The sequence below is a fragment of the Saccoglossus kowalevskii genome, chromosome 6 (assembly GCF_978046115.1).
Source record: "Saccoglossus kowalevskii chromosome 6, keSacKowa6.1, whole genome shotgun sequence".
NCBI classification, from domain to species: Eukaryota; Metazoa; Hemichordata; class Enteropneusta; family Harrimaniidae; genus Saccoglossus; species Saccoglossus kowalevskii.
In genome coordinates, this window is record NC_140646.1 from 24,044,949 (window position 1) to 24,066,873 (window position 21,925).

Genomic DNA, 21,925 nt, shown 5'->3' on the forward strand with positions numbered 1-21,925 from the left:
CAATGATATGTTTGTGTGTACTCCTTAACAAGGCAAATACAGGTAAAATTGGTTAAAATGAATTTTTCAGCTGTTGTCTAGGTAACATCATGATGCATGACTTATTTTGTTTGTGCACAACGCTGTAAGCCATATTTATTTTTGGGAAAAACAAATTAACAAAATTGAGTCGAGGGATATTCACAAAATGTCATGCGCATTCTTGAAAGAGTTGCAAATATCAAGGGAAAATTAGGCTCCAAATATTGAAATCCAAAACATCCCTGAAAGCAGAATTTACAAGCCTCGTGGGTAATTTCCACTGGTTATATACGGCCCCCTCTCTCGCGCATGAATTCATCTTTTGTCTTCTTGTTGAGATTTCTCCTCTACTCCAGTAGGTGACTGACATTATTTGATTGGCTGATATCGTGCTGGTGATCTGAATATATTACTTTTCCAAACATACATTAATAAGTTGTCCCTGCATGCTATATCAATTAATCGTTGATATCTGCATTGACCAAAGTGTGACTAGCCAATTCTTTATGATGTAGCAATTAAATTAAAAATTTTATTCAGGCAATTTGGGCAATTCGTATTCAGGCAAATGGATTTCAGTAGTTTAGAAAATATAAACAAAAAAATCAAGCATCGATCACCCAAATACAGATTGCTCTTCCAGCATATATAAAAAGTGTTTACTTGGCTTTGCATCATTCATTGAACAATTACTGTAAAACATGTCTTTTTCACGAATTTAGCGAGAGAACTGATTCGCTAATTCAAGATGTCGCTAATGACTTTATTATCAATTCAAAATGGCAGCCAAACAAAGAAATCAACAATGACAAGAGAGATTCTCTAAATCAACATTTCGCTATTACGTCATTTTACCACAGTTCATTAAAATTGCATGCGGCTTTTTCAACATGTTTTACAGTATACTCTTGTGTCACAAACTAACATTTTATCTTTTCTTTCTATTTTTAATGTCAATAGAGCGGCAACAAATAAGAAATTAAAAGAGCAGGTAGCGTTGGAACTCAGCTTTGTCAACTCCAATTTACAACTACTGAAAGAGGAACTTGAAGAGCTGAACAGCGATGTGGAGGCTTACCAGAATGACAGCCAGATGTCCAGTGTTCCAATGATTCCCTTAGGCTTGAAAGAAACCAAAGAAGTGGACTTCACAGTTCCATTTAAAGTGAGTGTTGCATGATGGGTATGGAGGGGGGTGGTTGTGGTATGAGGTAAAATGTTATATACTAGTAGGTCACAGATTATTATCCTTAAAACCGAATACTGTATCTTCTAGTTTTCGCATTTAGGGTATTCCATCAACGTCTGTTGATAATTCAGATCATTTGCCGCACTTGACAAAAAACTAGCCCAGGTATCTCGGCAACAATAGGCTTAGAATCTATTGAGAACACCAATGTTGTTTTCGCTGTTGTTAACAGAGCAGAACGTTGACTTAAGAAACACTGTATTCAAAGTGTTTATCTTTTTTGTTAAATGGCCAAAAATAAGCTAATATTCAATGCTAGGTTTTATGGCTGCTGCGCGCTCCCCTGCTTTATTTTCATGGAAGACAATTTTTTGCTAATTATACAAGTCCAAGAAAGTCATCACATTTTGTAACAGTGAACATCGGGATCTATACGACAGTGAGTCACAGTAACTATCCCAAAACCCACTCCTCAAATTATTTCAAAGCTGTCGGTGCTTCTGTGATCAACAGATTGTTACCACAAATTTGCAGTGAAATTAAAAATCTGTTAATAAATTACAATAAGGTCATGTAAACATCCTGATACTTTCTGAAGGGAAAAAGCCAGGTGACCTTCAGAGGTCATGACCTAGATTCTTACCATTGAAGCTTTTTTGAAAATGATTGTTCACTGGTGTTAATTTTCTAATTTTTCCCGCAGTACATTAATATTCTAATCAAACTCGCAAATCAAATTCGACCGAAATAGAATGACCGTATTTGCTGTATTAGAAACGCATCATTAAAGTACGACTTCTGTTGACCATAGACATACATTTGTCTTTTTTCGCAAGTGTGTTGTACGTGTGCTATTAATAGTGCAAATACGGTATATGTTAATGTTACAAGTGGAGTGCTCAAATATCTATATTGTCATTCCAGGATTTTATTTTAGAACATTATAGTGAAGACTGTGAAACTTATGAAAAAGAAATTAAAGAACTCATGGTCCTCAGACAGGTAGGAAATGGTTTTAATAAAATCATGTTTGAATTTTTGAAAATCTAGATGTTCATCATAATTTTTACTCAAAACATTGTGTCGATTCTGGCTATAGAAGAAGAGTCCTCTCAAATGTAAGTTGAGTATCATCTAGAGAGGACGTATATGTGTTTGTTGTGTTAAATGATGTCCTGTAAAAAATACTTTATTTTAACTGGAATTAAATTTTGCCCAAAAGAATATTTTGGTATTTTGTGTGGAGTTTATTTTCACTGATTTTTGATAAATTGAATGTCAAATATTGGAAAAAAGGTATATTTGCTGCATTTTGATTCTCTCAAAAATATGCATTTTATACAATAATTACTTTTTGAATAAAGTTTAAAATAATTGCGACCATAAACACATACATATGACAAATCAAGATGGCTGCCATTATGTCATTATTATTAGCTGTCTGCAATTTAATGTTTTTTTACTACAAAATTACGTATTTTGGCATTAGTTTTAAGGTCAGGTCAGGTGTATGGAAATTTTATACTGTGATTAGTATACATATATTCAGTGACCCATATCTAAAGATTCTATGATGTCATACTTTACCCATAATTCTTTGCTTGAAAATCAAGATGGCTGACTATATAATACTGTTGAAAAGTTGAATATCTAGAGAATGAAAAGTGATATAAAAAAACTGTAAATTGCATTCCCCTACATTTGTGGAGCTTTTTCTTGAGGGGTCATTATGTTGTTTGACTTGATGTTTCCTTTAACTTTACTAGTGGTGGAATGTGCAGGAGAAATTCACTGTTAGTAATTGCCCAATGTGTTCTTTGCAGGCTATGAGGACACCCAGAAGAAATGAAGAAGGGTTAGAACTACTCTATGAATATTACAATCAACTTTATTTTGTAGAAAATAGGTTTTTCCCAACAGATAGACATCTTGGAGTATACTTTCACTGGTATGTACAAAATAGCGTTGTTGAAATCAGGTGCTACCTGCATATTCTTGCAATAGACCATTCTCAGTTCACTGCGAGATCCCGCGTTATGCGTGAAATCAAACGTAAAAACAGGACAAACAAAGATCATAGCGCCATAGTGGCGTCAAACATCGCGTGGGATAGTAATGTGCTGATGATCAATTTCAATAAAGTAAAGGTATTCAAATGCAATATTCCCCTGTCAAAGATCGGCCTTTCGATGTGAGCTACAAAATAGAGAAATTCAAGTTAAAAATCAAATCGTTCGATTTTTGTGGCAAGCATTTGGTGCGCGTCTTTCTTGCAACTCGCGATATCTCGCAATTAAATGGAAAATCACCTATTCAGTCTATTGAGTCAACTAGTAAATACCTCATAAATCATGATTAGTGTAGAAAGTATGCACTCCCATATATTAAGCAAATACTTTTCTATATGGCTGGTCAAGTGTACTGATTGTATTCTTAAACTTTTCACCAACAGTTCCCTCTTTTCATCACAAATTCAAAAATAGTCCCATTTATAGTCTGTACTTTCCTTCAGAAGATAGGGGCAAAAATAGCCAAATTTTTTGAGTGAAAACTTAAAATTGACTCAAGTTTTGTTTGTTAGCTCTTAAATTAGGATTCATTTCCAGAAATATTGAAGAATATAAAAATGCAGAAAAATTTGGGTGAAAAAGTCTGGTGGTGAAAAGGCTAAGAATGGAAACAGCTGACATTTTTTCCATGACAGGAATTTTCTTGCATTTTGTCAAGTTATTATCCCTGTTCCTGGATATTTGAAAGTGAGAAGAAAATAACTTGGGATATCTGAAATAATGTTTTCATTCATCTAGTAGGACTTGGCTCTATAGAAAAGTCAGCCACTGTTTCCATGGAAACAACCTCATGTACCCCATCTTTTTTTTTTTTTTTATTTTGATCACTATCATTTATTCGATTTAATTATTGCTCAGCAAAGTATCAAGAAATTGTAGCTTTTTATAGTTTCTACTTGTTACTAATTTTACTAATTACATATTGTTGGTTTTACAATATCTCGTGCACACTTACATATTATATTAACCAGTTTGGGCATCTTGCCAAGTTTGATTTTGATACGTGTTCAATGTATATTTTCCAAGGTATTGGTGAAAATCCACTTAAATTGTCTTATAATAATCCAAACAATTTGTATTTATTTATTCTAGAGTCATAATAAGCAAGGTTGTAATAGTTGTGCTATGTTAATTCTAGTTACATCCCAAAACTGTGCACTCTCTCTTTCCTAATGAGATGTACTGGATTTGAGATAACAATTCCTCCTGTAATTTGACTGTGCTTTTACTTTTAGGTATGACTCGTTGACAGGTGTACCATCTGCACAGAGGACAGTAGCCTTTGAAAAAGGCAGTGCTTTGTTTAATATTGGAGCACTTTACACACAAATAGGAGCTAAACAGGTACAGTGTACTTCAATATGAAAAAACTGAGGATGGTAGGAATGGTTAAATATTATAAAGCGAATCGCACATCGTTATAATGCGTTATTGTGTGTGTACGGTTCATTATAGTGTGTTATTATACGTGTATAGTGATTTGCCTTGCAGTTCAGTTGTTTAAAGGTTAATTGTCAGTACAAATGAAAAGTTGATTTAGGTTTCAAATCATAAACATCATGAAAATATTGACATCAAAGATGTTGTGTTGCATTATGGGATTGAACACCTTGGCATAAAAACACAAACACTTACTCCCTCTTTAACTACACTTTACTGCAACGTAATTTCTAGTTCACATTTATTGAGCAATACCTGCGGTACAACGTTTTTAAAAGGCCAGGTCAGGAAATGCAGGTTTTGTTTTATTATTCCACAAACTTTATGCGGATAACCATATTTTAGTGCCACAATCTTAACTTTTTTCTTCATACTATCCACAGGACCGAAGTCATAAAGAAGGAATAGAGAAAGCTATAGAAAATTTCCAGAAGGCTGCTGGTGCATTCCGTTACTTAAGCGATAATTTCAGTCATGCACCCAGTATGGACATGAGTAATGCCGTACTCAATATGCTAGTGCATTTAATGCTGGTGAGTTTTTTTGTCTTCTTGAATATTGATTCTTGCCTATCATTTTTTTATTTTCATGGACTTGACATTTCCTCTGCTTTCACCCAATGTAGGCTCAGGTTCAAGAATGCGTCTTTGAAAAAAGAACCATTGGAGGAATTGAAATGTCTGTGAAAAATTATTTAGAAGTTGCACAGGAAGCATCAGCAGTAAGTGAAATAAGTGTATTTGTCATTCCTTTCAAAGAAATAGGTAAATTGAAAGATGTTGTCGAATGAACAAAAGTATTTGATGTGTTCAACACTTGGTGGTGCTGTTCATGTTATGACTGTATTTCATTCATCCAAGCATAGTCTAAAATTATCTAAATATCTAAAATCACTGTTGCATTAGTTGGTTTTCTTAAAATTAAAATAATTATGTTTTTATTTTCACAATTTTAGGTTTCAAAAGCTTATGGTACAGTACATCGTGCGATGAACGCAGATACAGTAAAAGACTATGTACCGTACTCATGGATTTCATTAGCTTTAGTTAAATCAGAACATTACAAGGCTATGTCACATTTCTACGTTGGAGTTGGATTACTTTGTCGGAAAGGTTAGTTTTATTCACTAATTTTATGCATCTCGTTATTATAAGGTTATTACGAGAGTACCTCAAGGTATGCACGAAGACAGTACAACTGGAGTATTGACGCAAAGTGGAGGTCGATGTGCGGCGTACTGTCTGAGTGCATACTGTGAGGTATTTTTATAATAACCTTATTATTATACATCTTTTCCTTCCAAGGATACACCATGGGAATGCCGAAATTCAAAATGTTTAGAACAGAATCAGCGAACTTCTCTGTGTGGAGTCAGACTCTGGTGTCTCTGGTGGCAGCCATGTTTGTTTTTAGTATTAGTAGACGCTTAGGCGCATAATTCCATATTTGGAATTCGCATTTCTTAATTATGGTAGGATGAAAATCCCCTGCAAAATTACGGCACGCTGTACGTTGCGACTTATCTGCGTAAACAAGGAGTAAGCAGACAATTAGCTTTAGATCATCTGATTATAATAATAGCAGTGTTCATAGTAACCAAGTCTTTGTGGTGTGTCTGCTTTTTACACAGATAATAGTGAGCAGGTTGTGTTGGAAGCTATGTTTCCTAAACTCCATGTGAAAACAGATAAGACGGATGAAAATCTTCCCATGCAAATACCAAAGAATTTCGATGACAGCAAAAGGTTGGGTAAGTAAATAGTCCTCAAAGTTGCACTCTGATATCAAGGGGGTGGATTATCATGTGAAATGTTCAATGATCAGATTAAGCATGTATTGCGGGTAATGTACACTAAATGTTCAATTTTCAATGGTTTTCAGCAAATATTGGTGATCGTTTTTTGCTTCCAGCTTTGAAATATTTTTTGTAACTTGATTTGGTTTGTAATTTATCTCTTCATAGAATTTTATTTCATATTTATACTGAATCTTATTTTTCAGCAAAAGCACATTTACACGCTTCATTGATGACACATGAAGAAACTATGAGGCTGCACAGAATGAGCAAAATGCTCCGGAAAATTGACACTTTAGGCGGTATCCTACGACTGTCACATGAGAGGGCAATGTCTCGGTATTCAGAGATAGACGAGGAAGATGAGTTCTATGATGTTGTTGTGGTTCCTGACGTCCAAGGTGAATTGCTTTTAAACCCTTCATGACACCATGTCTGCCAAGATAAAATTTGGGAACTGTGACTCCCCTGTCTTAAGTGAAATGTTGCACTTTGTGCTAACTCAGAGTTGGTGAAAATTCGTCTCTGCTGATTTAAAGTGATTTACTGTCTACCTAAAGCTACTCTAACTTGTAGGAATTTGTAAAATTTGTGTGTATATTTCTGTATACCTGAAAATGTTTCTGCCTTTTGACCGGCAAGTGATAAATAATTCTCTTAAAAGCACTGAAGCAAGTTATGAAAGTGATTTTGTATCATTTTGATTGAGGTAAAATAAAAAAAAAACATGTTAAAGATACTTAAGAAAAAGATACTTAAGGTCTGATACATATTACATGTATTTCATTTTTTCTCAGCAATTACATCGCAAAAAGCTGAATGTGTACTTCCTGACTTCAGTCAAGTCAAAGTTATGGACATATTCCATAGACTGGTGAGTATATGCAGTATGGTCTCCATTTGTTAGATCTGTCATCCAATCATTTCTATCAAAAACAGGTGGCATTTTGCTCCTTCCAGTGTCATTGGCATCATTATTGTCAGTATTCTCCTCCATGTGTGCAAAACTACAAAATTGTTGGTCATTGGCAATATATTGACACTGAGTGTGCACATCTCTAACATATGTGTAACATAATTGGTTCTGTGAATCTATTTCACAGGGTCCTCTGGCGATTTTTTCTGCAAAACACAGGTGGAGTGCCCCCAGAAAGGTAGAAATGGAGAGGACTGAAAACGGATTTGGATTCACAGTACGAGGGGATTCACCTGTTATTGTAGCGAGTTTAGACGAAGACGGGGCTGCTCAGGTGAGTTTATGTCAAATCGTTGGTAGTCAGTATTGTAGTAGGTACTCTTATCTGGGGATCAATGAGCACAGAAATGAGAGATGTCTACATTCTTTTATTACTCCATGAATACTCTACGAGTATAAGTCACTATTTTGAAATTCTGTCACTCAAGAATATTCAATCATACAGCTTTGTGAGGCTCTACAAAAAGTACAGAATTAGCAATTATTTTTTGTGCTGTTTCCTGTATTTTATTTTATGTTTCAATTTGCAGAGAAGCGGGATCAAAGAAGGCGATTTCATTGTCAAGATTGGTGAGAAAGATGTGAAGTGGGCAAAACATGACGATGTGGTGAAACATATAATGGAAAGCCATGGTCAGTTATCGATAAGCGTTGTCACACCACAAGGACGTGACTTCCTCCACCCCCAGGATGAAAGGCGATTAAGAACATCAGGTCGACATGACCACCAGTCAATTGCACCGAATGGAAATGTTATAAGTGCAAGAAACTCCCCAATGATGGGTCAGACAAAATCAGACGTACATTATCGAATGGGAATGCGCGATTCCATTGACAGTCGGAAAGGGCTAGAGGGAAAGAAAGAGAAAAAGGAGAAAAGAAAAAGCGGGGTTGGCATACTCGGGAAGAAAGAAGCAGCATTGTGGTAAAATACATTGACTGTTGGGAAGGGTTTGAACATACATTGATCAGGGTAAACCCTGTTGTGGCTAGCCTATCTTACAATGTCATATTGAACTAGAATGTATTTTTATTTAATTTTATATTCCCGTATCCACAGTGAACTTTCCATTAACATTGGTATTTAGCATAGTTGCTGGTAACCATCTATTCCATTTGTAATTTTCTTCACTCAATATTTATAAGTCAGTCTTCTTACCTTGGAGTATTCTTAAATAGGGTGAAATTATCCTTTTTGTGAACTACATCTACTTTTTCATTGTCAGTTTATATTTATTTGACCTTCAGTACTACTCATTTGTTTTGTAAAATTTAATTTAAAGAAAATGACAAAAGTTTCAGTGATTTCAAAAGTTTTGTAATATTTTTGTTAAAGAAGGTACCGGTAAATGTATGTATATAATTACTTACCTGGTATAAATTTCTAGATAGAGAAGGGGTGTCATTTGTATTCCAGTACACGTATGTACTGGTTGATTAGCCCCGTTTTTTTCATGCGTTTCCAAATAATGTAGAATGGTAACCTAACCCTTTCGCTGAAAGATATGTGGTTTTATCCCCTGTGTACTTACAGTTTGTCTCATTTCTTCAAGGCATAATAACAACACATTTTGTAAAAAAAAAGACAAACTTTTGAACCACTCCCCAGATGAACACAAAAATAAAAGTATTCCTACCAACCTACCTTTTTGTCCTATAAAAATTTGTAACAGATCACACAACAAAAAACAAAAATTTTTGAGACTAGATTAAGGGTGGGGACTATCTCCATAAACACATATATCTATCTATCCATCTATCTAATTACAATTTTGTTTCCAAAAAACAAAATTTTTGTCATCAATTTGCAACTCTTCCAACACCTTCTTCCTATGTCATGTCAGTCTTCACCAGACCCAAGTGCTGGATTCCATCCTTTGGTACAACATTTACTTGCGGTATTTATTCGAAGGGTATCTCTATGATCAGAATAAGTCTTACTTTAATGTTCCATATAATGTGTAAAAAATAAAATAGGTATCATGAATTTTGCCTGGCAAACTCTGGCAGTAAATAATAAATTTTATTAGATAAAAAAAATATATTGCTGGTTGGATTGTCCATATTGTGATGAACTATCATAACAAAGTAATCATTGTCAAGCTTGGATACCAAGGGTTTTCAAGATAATATATGTATATAGTGGGAAGACAAATGAACGACTTGTATTTTTATTATGTAATATATTCCCTGTCAACTCTTGAGTCAAGAAAAAAATTGCTCAAAAATATTTGATAATGTTTTATTATTGTTTTAGTTGAGGCTGGTTTCCATGGAATTTAAGAAGAGCTTTATCTATCTACATGCGATGCAATTTGAACACTTTGACACTGTGTTCTCCTCAAATGACTTTGCATTTGGTTACATACAGGCAGGAAAAATTATTCTGCCATTGATTTTTGTATTGTACGTTTTCCATTTTACTATTGTTTCTCGGCATCAAACTTTGCTGAACTTCTGTCATCTTAGAAAAAAACAAAAGTATTCATTTGTGTTGCCACTGGGTGGCGACATAGTAATAGATTGGCACCAATTTCAGTTAACTGTGTAAAAGTATTGTAAAATCTAACCATTTCATGTACAGAATTCAATTTCCTGCATGTGCTGCAGGATATTTATTTTTCATATTGATTTCATTTTTACAATCCAATGAAATATTGTTCTTATGTTGAATTTGATTAACATATTATTTATATTACTATATGTAGCTTTGAATGCTCAGTTAGTATTATACTGACTGTACTAGGTTATTTTGTTAAATTGCTCAATGTGAACCTCCTAGTTAAATCACAAAACTATAATGGGAATAATGGGGTTCAGCTCAGGTGTTCTGGTTCAGTCGATTTTCAGTTTAAACAGTTAAGCAAGGTTTTTTCAAGTAATACATGTACTAGTATGACAGTGTGCATTATATTTTCAGGTTTTATTTTCATTTTATATTATCCCGAGGTCTGATGTAGTATACTGCTTGTGACATGACAGAGAACTCAGTACTCCCAACCCACACCTCTGTCTTGACTTGCTTACATTTCATTCAGTTTCTCTCAATCAAAGTACAAAAAAAGGTTTGAGCCAATCATGACAACAATTGTCACTTGTTAACAGTAGTGTTGGGGAACCTAATTCTGTTTATTTTATCGTTATAATGCGTCTTCATATTTGTACAATTAATGTTTTATGCAGTGCTGTCAACAGCTGTTCTTTACCTTGTTGAGTGATTATACTCATTCACAGCTTGGTTCAACAACCAGGGAAAATGTTTCTCATTACTTGTAAATTCCTTATATCGCAAAATCTTAAAATAAGGCTTTTATTTTAACTCTTTGATTTTCATGGTATTTAATTTTTGATTTACACATGAGTTTTCAAACTGTTTTGCAGCTCCGAAAAATGGCACAAAATACTAATTTTCCAAGTGAATCAAATTGTAGTTTTCTTCAGACTTTCTCAAACTGAAGTGTAATCGCTGATTTTGCTATGATTTGCTAAAACATTATCGCTGCAAAAATATGCTAATTTACCTGGGCTATGATATGCGTAACTAAATAGTGCAACTTTTATAAAACATTGTACTCGGGTTTTCTCTGCGAGTAGCACTGTTTATTGGCAGTTGCTTGTTTTTGATATACTGGTGTTTGTTTTTTCAAGCATTGGTGTGTATTCTTATTTGTTTAGTCTATAAAATAGTCATCAACATCAGCATTATTGTATTACTAGTTTATTTTTTATGAGAATTGTAATTGTGCAAATGTATTGTTGCACTTTTCTGTTTCCAGTGAATACCTGCTACCATTGACAAGAACCCACGTTTGTATTCAATAAAGTACAGTGAATAACTATAGACTGTGTATCAATGTAGATGTGCCATTCTCAATTCGTGTACAGTTCACCAAGTTTGTTGTCGTGTGGCACCTGCCCTATAAATGGTGCCTTCTAGTGGCATCACAGGGAGCCCAGGAACTATAATCAACTGTAATACGCAGTCTCCCCCGCTCATAGAGACTGCGTATTACAGTTGATTATAGTTCCTGGGCTCCCTGTGGTGGCATAGTGCGAATGGGTGACGCGAAGGTCGATCAAAGTGTCGATATCGTTTTGATCTGTTGACGTTTATCAATGAATATGTTTTGAGTAATTATGCTTTTTATATGACGAACAACCAAACACAGTGGTCGATTTGCCTTCACCCATACACGTCATTTTGATGTTACAGAAGCATTGCATCAATTGAGGGCGCTATTTATAGGAAAGCTGCGTCATGTGATATGTCATTGTACAGGTACCTAAAGGGTTGGTGGACTGTAGTTATTAGATCACCGTGGTTGTTTTTAAAAGCTTACAACAAGTTATGTGCCATGTATGTTGTACCCACTGATATAATATACGATTTGTTCCATCTCTGAGAGTGAATTTTACGGGGGAAAAATACGAGTAAAAAAACACATCAATGACGGTCTTACGACTGATCATATGAAAAACCAACCCTTCCCTTTCTACTGCAAACTCTAAATTAGTATTTTGCAGTAACGTGACCATCAGCGAAGTCAATTGAAGGACATTCTTTATTGGCGGTGAATACGTGTATCCGACCTCGCTCGCTCAATCCCAGGTCTGAAAATAACAATTGTTTCATGGATTTCCGTGAAGTGGCATTGATTTATCCATCGACCTTATGAGGTCCATGATTAGATCAGTGTCATTGCATGCCTACTTCACACTACACCATCACATATGTACACTATATTAGTATTTTTATCCATAAAAAGTTCGATTTTTGCGCCTGTGTATTTCAAATGATTAATTATTAACTATTATAAACCATGGGGTAGAATGTGAGAAGTGCAAATTTACTTTTCATGGTGGCTTATCTGAACAGTTTTCTTTTTCTTGAACAACATCTTGCTAGTATTTTTTCCTCTCTCAATACGCAGCTCACAATTGTTCTCAACAAATCTTCCTGTCACCCTGACTGAGGAGTCGATCATTGATACACACGTGTTCAATTCGTTCAGTTCAGATTGTTTAAGCATGTATGGTGGGTGTTGGTAGACAGATTTGATGCATGGCATGTTATTATTGGAGAAGAATTGATTTTCAGTATTGTTGTTTTATGTTACGTGGTCACGTGATGAATAACATTGGACTACGACTTATCATGAAATGAAAACACTATTGTCGTTCGATTAAACCATAGACCCTTTTTAGAGGGTCTATGATTAAACATTGAAATTCTTTAATACGCATGCGCACTGGTTGTTTTTGGTACTTAGAATAACAATCATTTCATTTTCGTCTAGCGAATACTTTTGTGTGTCTTTGCAAACGCAGCATTTTTAGTTTATCGTAAATCATAATCCGATTTGGTCTACAGTATGGAGTGTATCGAACAACAATATTAAAAAATATCATCCATATTTCATATTTTTAACTCCAGAATGATAATCCTTCACTGTCTATACAGGATATTGAATGAACTCCAACATCCGACTTCAGGTACATAACAATCCTGTCAATAAGGAATATTAGCATTGTTTTCGACCATGGAAATTCACGAGCTAGTTCCGTTCAGGTTTAGTTGCTTGGGATAATGTACTGAACATTTATGTTACCAAGGTGTCCTTCATATGTGAATTTTATTTGAATGTTTGCTTTGGCCTTCATTGGTGTAATAGCGCCCTCTTGAATTCAACTGACACGAACGTTAAAGGGCGGTGGCCGTCGCTCAGCGCGTGTTCGAATTTCATGTAAATAAACAATGTATTTTACACGCGTTGTATACGTAGCTATGAGTCCCATACTATGACTGCCGCCCGTTAAACATTGAATTATAGAACAAAAACAGACGGCAACGAAATAATCGTATTATTTCGGGAAATCTGCAGTCGGTGGTACAGGGGGCTTTGTTGTCTGGACACTACTGAACTTGTACAAGCCAGTGTGCCATTTTACCTGTGCCATTGTATTTAGTGTCATCATTTCTTGTGCCAATTTACCACGCACCCGAACAATCACTTGAGGTCTAACATCAAATTAATAAAATCAAATCAGTACTATTTATTATTATTTTTTCTTCATTTCCATCACCAATTCTGAATTCAAACCTAGTGTTACAATTACGTACTGGCATCCCGTTACACACTGTCAGTTCACACGACGTTACAGTATTATTTAGAATCAACAACTTGCATGTTTAAAGTAGACATCATAAACATATATTACAGAAATTTTATAAATAGATTGTTTACTAGTTATATTCATTAGTGGCAATTTCGCAATGCTTTAACCGTGAGATCACCTAGTAATCACGTGATCGCGCAAACGGATGCAGCGATTGGCTGGTCGCATGTTTACTATGTCACGACTTAGAGTTTTATGAGTTTCCTAAAACAAGGACGTAAACAAAGATCATTTTTTTACCTCCAAGCCTGAACACAACCCTTTGTTCACAGCACTAGTTGAAGGAGTTTCATAAAATGGATCGTGGAAGAATGCATGGAGCTTTTCAGCCTATGGTTGAAGTGAATGTTGCGTCGATTTCACAGCGGTAGAGTTTCATTTTTTAGAGAGAAATAGCTTTTAAAATCGTGGAAAATTAATAATAAACAGTACTGACCATTTAATTAATTTTAAAACCTCAAGTGACTGTTTATAACAGTTCCGGCCTGCCATGATCAAACACTAATCTAGTATATACAGCGTTGTGTGTTCGTACTGACAGTGCATAGTAATACTGACTCCAATTATTATTATTTTTTTTGATTTTGTTGAAAATGGATTATGTTTTGAAAGTTTTTTTTTTGTTTCCACGTTGTTTAAATTATACATAAGTAAGGGTGTCGTAATAGAATCAAATAATGCATTCCATCTGTCTGTGGTGTTTTTCCACAACGGAAATACATCGACTGGAACAAACAATTCAATGAGGTGTGTATAATACTATTACCCCCCCTCGATCTACTCATGCAAGTACAACTGTCAATACAATATTTTAGCTGACACAAAATACTAACATCGATATTTTGTTTTCAAACAATGGAATTAATGCCGTGTGACGGCTGTACGTGTTCAAAATTCAGTCATTGAGCTATATATGATTGTATTATGCTTATTATGATATTGTTTTAGTTTATAATTTCGTAAATGTTTACATTACGTAATTGTCGTGACTATGGCGTTATATTCAAACAGACAAATAAAATATGACATTCATACATCTAGTAATAAATATAATGGAATTTTATTTTGAAATTAGAAAAAAATTTACATTGTGTCGTCTGCTCCTGGTGGGCCAATCCACTACGTCGATAGGGGTGAGCATTTTAAATCCTGAGAAGGGTGATTTTTTGTTTGTTTTAATCAATGAAAATATAATTTATTTTCTAACTGTACGAAACGTTCATTGTGATGGTGTTATATTCATTGAAGTCAGATTAAATTTGATTAGTTCCCTATCTAATCATCGCCACCCCCTTAATATCAAATTACCCGCAACATTGTTCAGTGGTCTTTTATTTCTATTGAAATAAGAAAAATTACATTTCGTATAATTAGTAAAATGAAGTAATTTATTTCTACATATATTTCTAGACTACTAAATCGTATTATTTCCGTCCACCTTCATGTAAAAGAATGACTGGCCTATACGTCACGATTTTTGATTAGCTCCACCCCTGCATTTATAAACTGTTTGTGCTATGGATAAAAACCATGGAAGGTAGTTCTACTGCCTATTACCTTCCATGATATTAACTGGTAAATATTATGACTGAACAAAACGTCCGCGGTAAATATTTACATGATTGTACCGGTTATTATTTTTGCAATTGCACAATAGAACCTGCAATACTTATTATGCGTTCTATGGTTGAAACCATGTTTGTTTGTTTTTAGACATTTTCGTTCACTTGAAGCTTTCCGCGTTAATTTGAGATTAGGGGCCCGATACGACTGATTAAATAGTGCTTACTCTGACTTTTCTGTTTGTGGTGTTTTTTTCCCCAGAAGCGGGTCTCGTTTTAGCTAAAGACCATAATATTATTACTCACTAGGTCGACTCGGAAAAAAAATGTAGTGTGTATAAACATATACCGGTACATCAACTCGGCATAAGCATGTTTAGCATTTACTCGCCACGGTTACACGTGTTCAAAAACAGATAATCCCATAGACTGAGACAATCACGTCTTGTCAGTGGGATACTTTACGTTATTATAGCGCAAATAAAGCTAATAATTTTAGTTTATTATTTCACAATAGACCATAGTGTCCACGTGGTCTGATGTGATATTCATTTGTGCATTATGTTCGAAATATTACATGTATACACAACCTGTTGATTGTCTACGCATCGATTATTGGTTACTGTGATAAATATAAAATATAATGGAATCTGTTTATAAATAAAAGTGGTGGATAGATGCAGTGTTGTCTATATCATGTTTTCGTCTTTGGTGGGCCAGTCCATTATGTCGCTGGGAGGGAAAGATATAATGTGAATTGTTTCCGATTAACCAAGGTGCAACTCATTTCAAAACTATATACAAAACCCATCGTGGCAAGATTTTGTTCATAAAAGTCCGATTGAAAGCTGCTGCCCCTCAAACCACCCTGTGCACCCCCTTGATCTCAATCAAATGGGACACACCTTATTTCACTGGCGCATATCCTTCGGTTTTTTGAAATATTTTTGAAGTAGTACATTTCGTAACACAAAAGATGCAATTATTGCTGCACATGTATCGTAGTTGAAATGGCTTACACCTTCGAGCTATGTTCGTTCATTAATGTTTTACCCTTTCACCACCAGACTTTCACACCTATTTTGTCTTGTATATTCTTCAATATTGCTGAAACGAACTCTAATTTGGAGCCTGCAGATAAAATTTGAGTCAATTTTCAGTTTGCTATTTTTTCCCAATCTTCTGAAAGAAAGTGCAGACTATAGACCGTACAACCTGTATATCATGTGAAACGGTACCTCCATGATTGTGTATCTTTATTGTTAAGTGTATTGTGCTTTTCACGTATTATAAAAAACTATTCATATATAGAACGCGTTTATTTCATATTTATTTCAACAAAAAAATTGTTAAATTTAGACACTCTCGGCTCGAACCTACTAACTCCATGGAACGACGTATACATGTCCGTTCAAATATTGTACAAACGTTAGTGTTTAGCCGTGTAAACTCTAAACTGGACGTTATTATTCTGACCACGTAGCCATATTATGTTTCTTAACTCTGGAACTTTTAGCAGTTCATCGCAGTGTCATGAATTTGTTTTTGCGTATCTGTTAACCGACTTAATTAGCTGATTATTAGCGAATTGCTGTGTTATGTCTGTCATCGTTCAGGCCTATTAGAAGTTTTGGACGGAACTTGGCTCAGTGATTTGGAACTAATTACGAAATAATCGTCGCCATTCTGACAGTTTATATTCATAGTTATTAATGTACGTATTCAGTACTTAGTGTGATTGGCTTTATGATTGAAGGTTACGCCCTAGAGTCTTTTACTGTTTTGTAATTGGTTAGAGTTTTGAAAATGAATAAAGAGAGTTTGAGTTGGTCTTGGCGAATACTCCACGACAGACGCAGTCGAGAGTCCAGTCCAGGGGCGAGCCTTGAGGCAGTCCAGTCTTGGGCGAGTCTTGGTTCAGCCTTGTGAGAGTCGTGGGGACTTTTCCCCAGGGCGCTGTGTCTTATAGAGTGCTCCAAAAGATCGACTAAGACGAGAGTTGAAACGTATTTCGTTGTGTGTGCCTTATTTGACTGTAAAGTTAAAGTGACTTTCCCGATCCCGTACCTCAAGGGGACGAGATAGAGAGACGAGACGAGTTTCCCCCCTGACAAGTGTGGAGAACCCCGTGGAGAAGAATTTCCCCCTGATAGAGGATAAATTATAAATTTACAAATAAATAGTAAAAAACGTTGGTAAAAGGCAGGTTTCCCTACCATTAACGACACGACATTGAACTTTGTCACATGATTTTGAACCTTCGAACCTGAATCACGCGAGATCTCATTAGAGGCTGAGAGTCCGCTATTCTATAGTTTAAAAACGATTGGAATTGATATTAAAAACATGCCTGTAAACACTATAGTTGCAGGGTAGTAACTGCATAGCCAGAAAAAAAATTATAATGTAAAGACGCAAATACGATGCGCGGTGCGACGACCACCGCCCTTTAATTATGGTGGAGGTAACACCAGCGACCATTCCCGAAGAGGATTGTAAGTGCATCGGCAATTGGGTTTGGTATAGTTTAACTGAAAATGACACAGGTAATTATTACCGCCTAGGCCATTTACACAGTGCCATTTTCTACCGCGCATTGGTCTGAAACATGTCTAGAAAACAACAATTCAATGTACCTCCCCGACAAATAAAAAAAAACGTGACAACACAGTGCAGAGCAGAGTAACGTCCCTTAGCAGCAACCACAATGGGTGTAGTGACTATTTCCGAATTACCGTGTTCACATGTGTTTTTGTTTTGTTTTGTTATGCTGGTGTAAGTTGCGTCATCGTAAGAGAAAAATAAAATTTAAACACGTTACGCCTACGTAAAGGGGTTTTAAAATGGTGGAGTTTAAATGGCGGCGGTCGTCGCGCCACGCATGCGCGAGATATTGAACTCAACGAGTACAAAGTGGGGCGTTACTAAGCTTTAACTATGTAATTTCTTCGGTGATTGGAAAGTCTCGAAAGAGTCACCGGCGCTAATTATAGTGTACGTTGCGCCTTGGTCAAAACACATACTCGTGATTTCCATTAGAAGAGCGCATTTGATTGTGGGAGAATCAATGTTTATCAACACAAATGTCGCACATGCACAGCGCGACGACCACCGCCCTTTAATTACGGTGGAAGTGACACCAGCGACCATTCCCGAAAAGAATTGTAAGTGCATTGGCGTCTTGGCAATGTGGGGTAACATAATCAACTGTATTTCAGTTTATCCACATTCCTTGTTGAGGGACTGTGGTTTATCATATTTAATAGCAGTCGGAATACTAGTATGCCAATTGGTTCCGCCACAGAACTAAAACGTCAAGAGATTAGCTTCATGTTCCAACACGTTTATATGTATGTATATTATTATAACATTTTTCATGATCCTATTATTGCTCGATTGAAAAAGTACATAAAGGACAGAAATACACCTTAATAATCTGTGAAAATTCTACTACTTATGCTTATTCAATATCGCTTTCTGCATGGTCAACATCAAATTTATCATCTCCGTAGTTACTGATGGATAAGAACATTGGTGGGCGGAAGTGTCAGCCACCGGAATTTCGGCAACCATTCGCCAGAAGTTTTTGCCACGGTAGTTCTGGCCTCATACATGTTATATATCTTATTAATTGAGTTCTTACAGTTATTTATTTAGTTTTGACACGTACAAGCACGGCGTATTTCCAATTATTTAATTGTAACATAATTAAGCCTGCTTGCAATGTACGAGTTATTATTAGATAAATACAACTGAACCGACCCTGCAACGTACACGTTATTAGTAAAATACATATAAAAGCGGCGTACCTGCAACGTACTGTTTTGTAAAAAATGTTCTCATCAAATATTGCTTACCGGATTTTTCACACCAAAATATATGCGGTTATTCAAATAATCGATAAGTTGAGAGTTGAAAAACATAATATGGCTACTTGATCAGAACACTGACGTTCTGTTCAGAGTTTTATTAATAATACAAATGTATCTCAATTTATGCAAGTATATTGTATGATGACAATGAATAGCAAATGTACAATAAAACAATGAATTATGCCCGCATGTTTCATCATGTCATTGCCTGTGCAAACGATTTCGATTACATTCTGGGGTAACAGACGATCAAGTTGGACTCTAATCTATTTCTCACATTCATTGCCTGATAGCAGCCAAGCAACAGAGTTGTTCGTGGCGTGTAAACACACTACATGGGCAGTGAATAAATAACATGACACTCAAACAATAAAGTTATAAAATTGAGATCGACACGAACCGTTTGTTCTGATTGCTTGCGGGGTAAGATTTTAGAAAATAAATGGCACACTCAGGTCAAATGACAGGAATTAATGGCACGGGTAATAACGGCACAATGGACACGGTCGGGGCGGTAATAATGTCACACATGTGGGAAAACTTGATCCGAGCATGGAACTATGGGGTTTATAGTTCCATGATCCGAGGAATAAAAGCAAGGCTCGTGTTTCTGTTTGTTAGCAATCATGGTGTAGTAGACAAGTTGATATCTGAATTCATGGGGTATTTTTTTAGACATTTTTAATTAACCTTATCAAGACAACAAAAACTGATCTGATCTCCGATAATTTAGATGTAAGATACCCAGAGTATTGCTAAAGGCCCGATGGCTAATGGTGGTTAACAAAACAGATGAGGGCGATTGAAAGCAACGATTCGTACCACATTTGGTGGTAGTTAGGCACTTAAATAACGTTCATTTTGATTTAAAATGGCGTCCGACCTACTTGTATAGCAGTTGTTGTTAGTGCAAATAAATAAATATGCTAATTTAAAACTAATATAATATTTGCCGCATAAACTCATACTTGTATGTTATAAAACATTCCATTGCTTCTTTCGCAAAACGCGTAGGAGAAAAGTCCCAGATACCATGTTGTGTGGTGTGGTGTGGTGTGGTGTGGTGTGGTGTGGTGTGGTGTCCGATTGTGTCTATAAACACGTGAATGTGAAATGTGTGAACTGGGCACGCGATTTTGATGAATGAAGAGACTCGTTCATGATTGGACGCAAACATTGGATCTTCTAAAATTTTCTAGATGTCGCTTTGTTTTCACTGTTACTAATTTTATCCCAAGCATATACATGGCACGCGTCGCAAGAATTATTCACAGCTACAAAACAATCACACGGTATACTGACATAAAACGTGCATTTTAGCTCCGTCGCGGCATGGAGGTAGAAAAGAGATTTCTACCTCCATGGTCGCGGTTATTAAAACCCCACCCCAACCAAACCAATCCCTTACATACCCAAATAACACTTATTAAAATTGATTATTATTTGTTTTATACTGCAGATCTGTTGGTGACACTTCATACTGGATTCATACGTTGGGGCGATTACTGAAACTTCAGATAGTATCTTGTATGTGCGTTTGTTTGGAAGACATTGGCCATACTGCCCGCATCATTATCAAACGGCGACCGTCACTTTATTTAATAGACAACGTTAATATTAGCTTGTACGGGATGTTCGCCACTAACGTACCGGGTCACGCTTCTATCGTTTCTATCAATTTGCATGCCTAATTACCTACTAAACAATGGGCAGATATGTGGACTACGTTCGGATAGGTCAGTGTCATATTCATTGTGGATCCAGCGACAACGGAGCAAGGTTCGTGGTCCTCTGTCAGCGAGTTCGGACCTACACTTGCTATCCGTGCTTGTCTGCTATAGAGCCGAGTGCTATCGCTATTTGCTTGTTTTCGGCAAACTTCACACTTTCGGATTTATAAGTAAGTTGACTTTTTCTAGCTCGATATGGTTAAAGACACAGACGTCAATTCCTCTCTGAGTAAACGGGCGATGGGTGGTAAAAACATCTACGATCCTGTCGATGTGGCCACATCGAACGGTCATGCACCCGTGGGCGAAGGTGGGAATACTGAATCTGAGAGTTGCGAACAATTAACAATGAAACCTCAGATAAGTTTGATGAGCGGCTGCAACATCATCATCGGTACAATTATCGGGTCGGGTATATTTATCTCACCCGTTGGCGTGGTCAAGTTTACCGGCTCCGTCGGCCTGTCGATCATAGTGTGGGCGGGCTGCGGACTATTCTCCATGGTAGGGGCGCTTTGCTACGCGGAGTTGGGGACATCGATCACAAAGTCGGGTGGAGATTACGCATACATTTTGGAAGCCTTCGGTGAACTACCTGCATTTCTCCTACTTTGGATAACGCTAATTATCATAAGGCCAACGTCTCAAGCCATCGTTGCCATCGTATTCGCCACCTATTTCTTGCAACCCTTTTTCCCGCAAGAAGGATGTTCACCACCGGAAGAAGCTGTCGCCTTACTTGCAGCAATTTGTCTTTGTAAGTACAAGTATGTTTAATTAAAATAATTTTCATTCCATATGGTAAGTTTATTGGCCATCTATGTTTTTACATATAAAAAAGTTATTACAAACAATGATGTACATTTAAATCGTCAGTCTTGCTCCAGAAATGGCTTTATTCGTCTTTGTTTTAGAGTTAGTTTGAATATTGCATTTATTTATGTATTTACGGGGTAGGTGTGAATCTGCGAGTACACTCTTTGTCTACGTGCTTTTTGTGTATTTAGATAGGGGGTCACTATTTGGTGCTTATTACCAAACGCTTCAGCGTGGTATTAAGATTTTGTTTTCAGGCTTGGGTGGTACCAAGGTGG

General features: G+C 36.1%; 2 protein-coding genes across 2 annotated transcripts in view; both read left to right on the forward strand.

Annotated features, from left to right (window-relative positions):
* The window catches only part of LOC100377778 (rhophilin-2-like), a 37,086-nt gene extending 25,755 nt beyond the window's left edge, over nt 1-11,331 (forward strand). The window contains exons 3-14 of the mRNA XM_006816883.3: nt 982-1,186; nt 2,135-2,212; nt 3,034-3,158; nt 4,515-4,623; nt 5,103-5,252; nt 5,345-5,440; nt 5,675-5,831; nt 6,350-6,469; nt 6,721-6,915; nt 7,312-7,388; nt 7,618-7,764; nt 8,021-11,331. Of these exons, the coding sequence (XP_006816946.1) occupies nt 982-1,186; nt 2,135-2,212; nt 3,034-3,158; nt 4,515-4,623; nt 5,103-5,252; nt 5,345-5,440; nt 5,675-5,831; nt 6,350-6,469; nt 6,721-6,915; nt 7,312-7,388; nt 7,618-7,764; nt 8,021-8,419 (1,858 nt within the window). The 3' untranslated portion in view covers nt 8,420-11,331. The remainder of the gene's footprint in view (nt 1-981; nt 1,187-2,134; nt 2,213-3,033; nt 3,159-4,514; nt 4,624-5,102; nt 5,253-5,344; nt 5,441-5,674; nt 5,832-6,349; nt 6,470-6,720; nt 6,916-7,311; nt 7,389-7,617; nt 7,765-8,020) is intronic.
* Nucleotides 11,332-21,026: 9,695 nt separating this feature from the next.
* LOC144352612 (putative L-type amino acid transporter 1-like protein MLAS) lies at nt 21,027-21,608 on the forward strand. The gene has a single exon (XM_078009545.1). The coding sequence runs from the start codon at nt 21,027-21,029 to the stop codon at nt 21,606-21,608; it is 582 nt and encodes a 193-aa protein (XP_077865671.1).
* The last annotated feature ends 317 nt before the right edge of the window (nt 21,609-21,925 follow it).

Bases quoted from the DNA above. Each gene is read 5' to 3' on its own strand.
- LOC144352612 (XM_078009545.1), top strand. From the start codon at position 21,027: ATGGTTAAAGACACAGACGTCAATTCCTCTCTGAGTAAACGGGCGATG.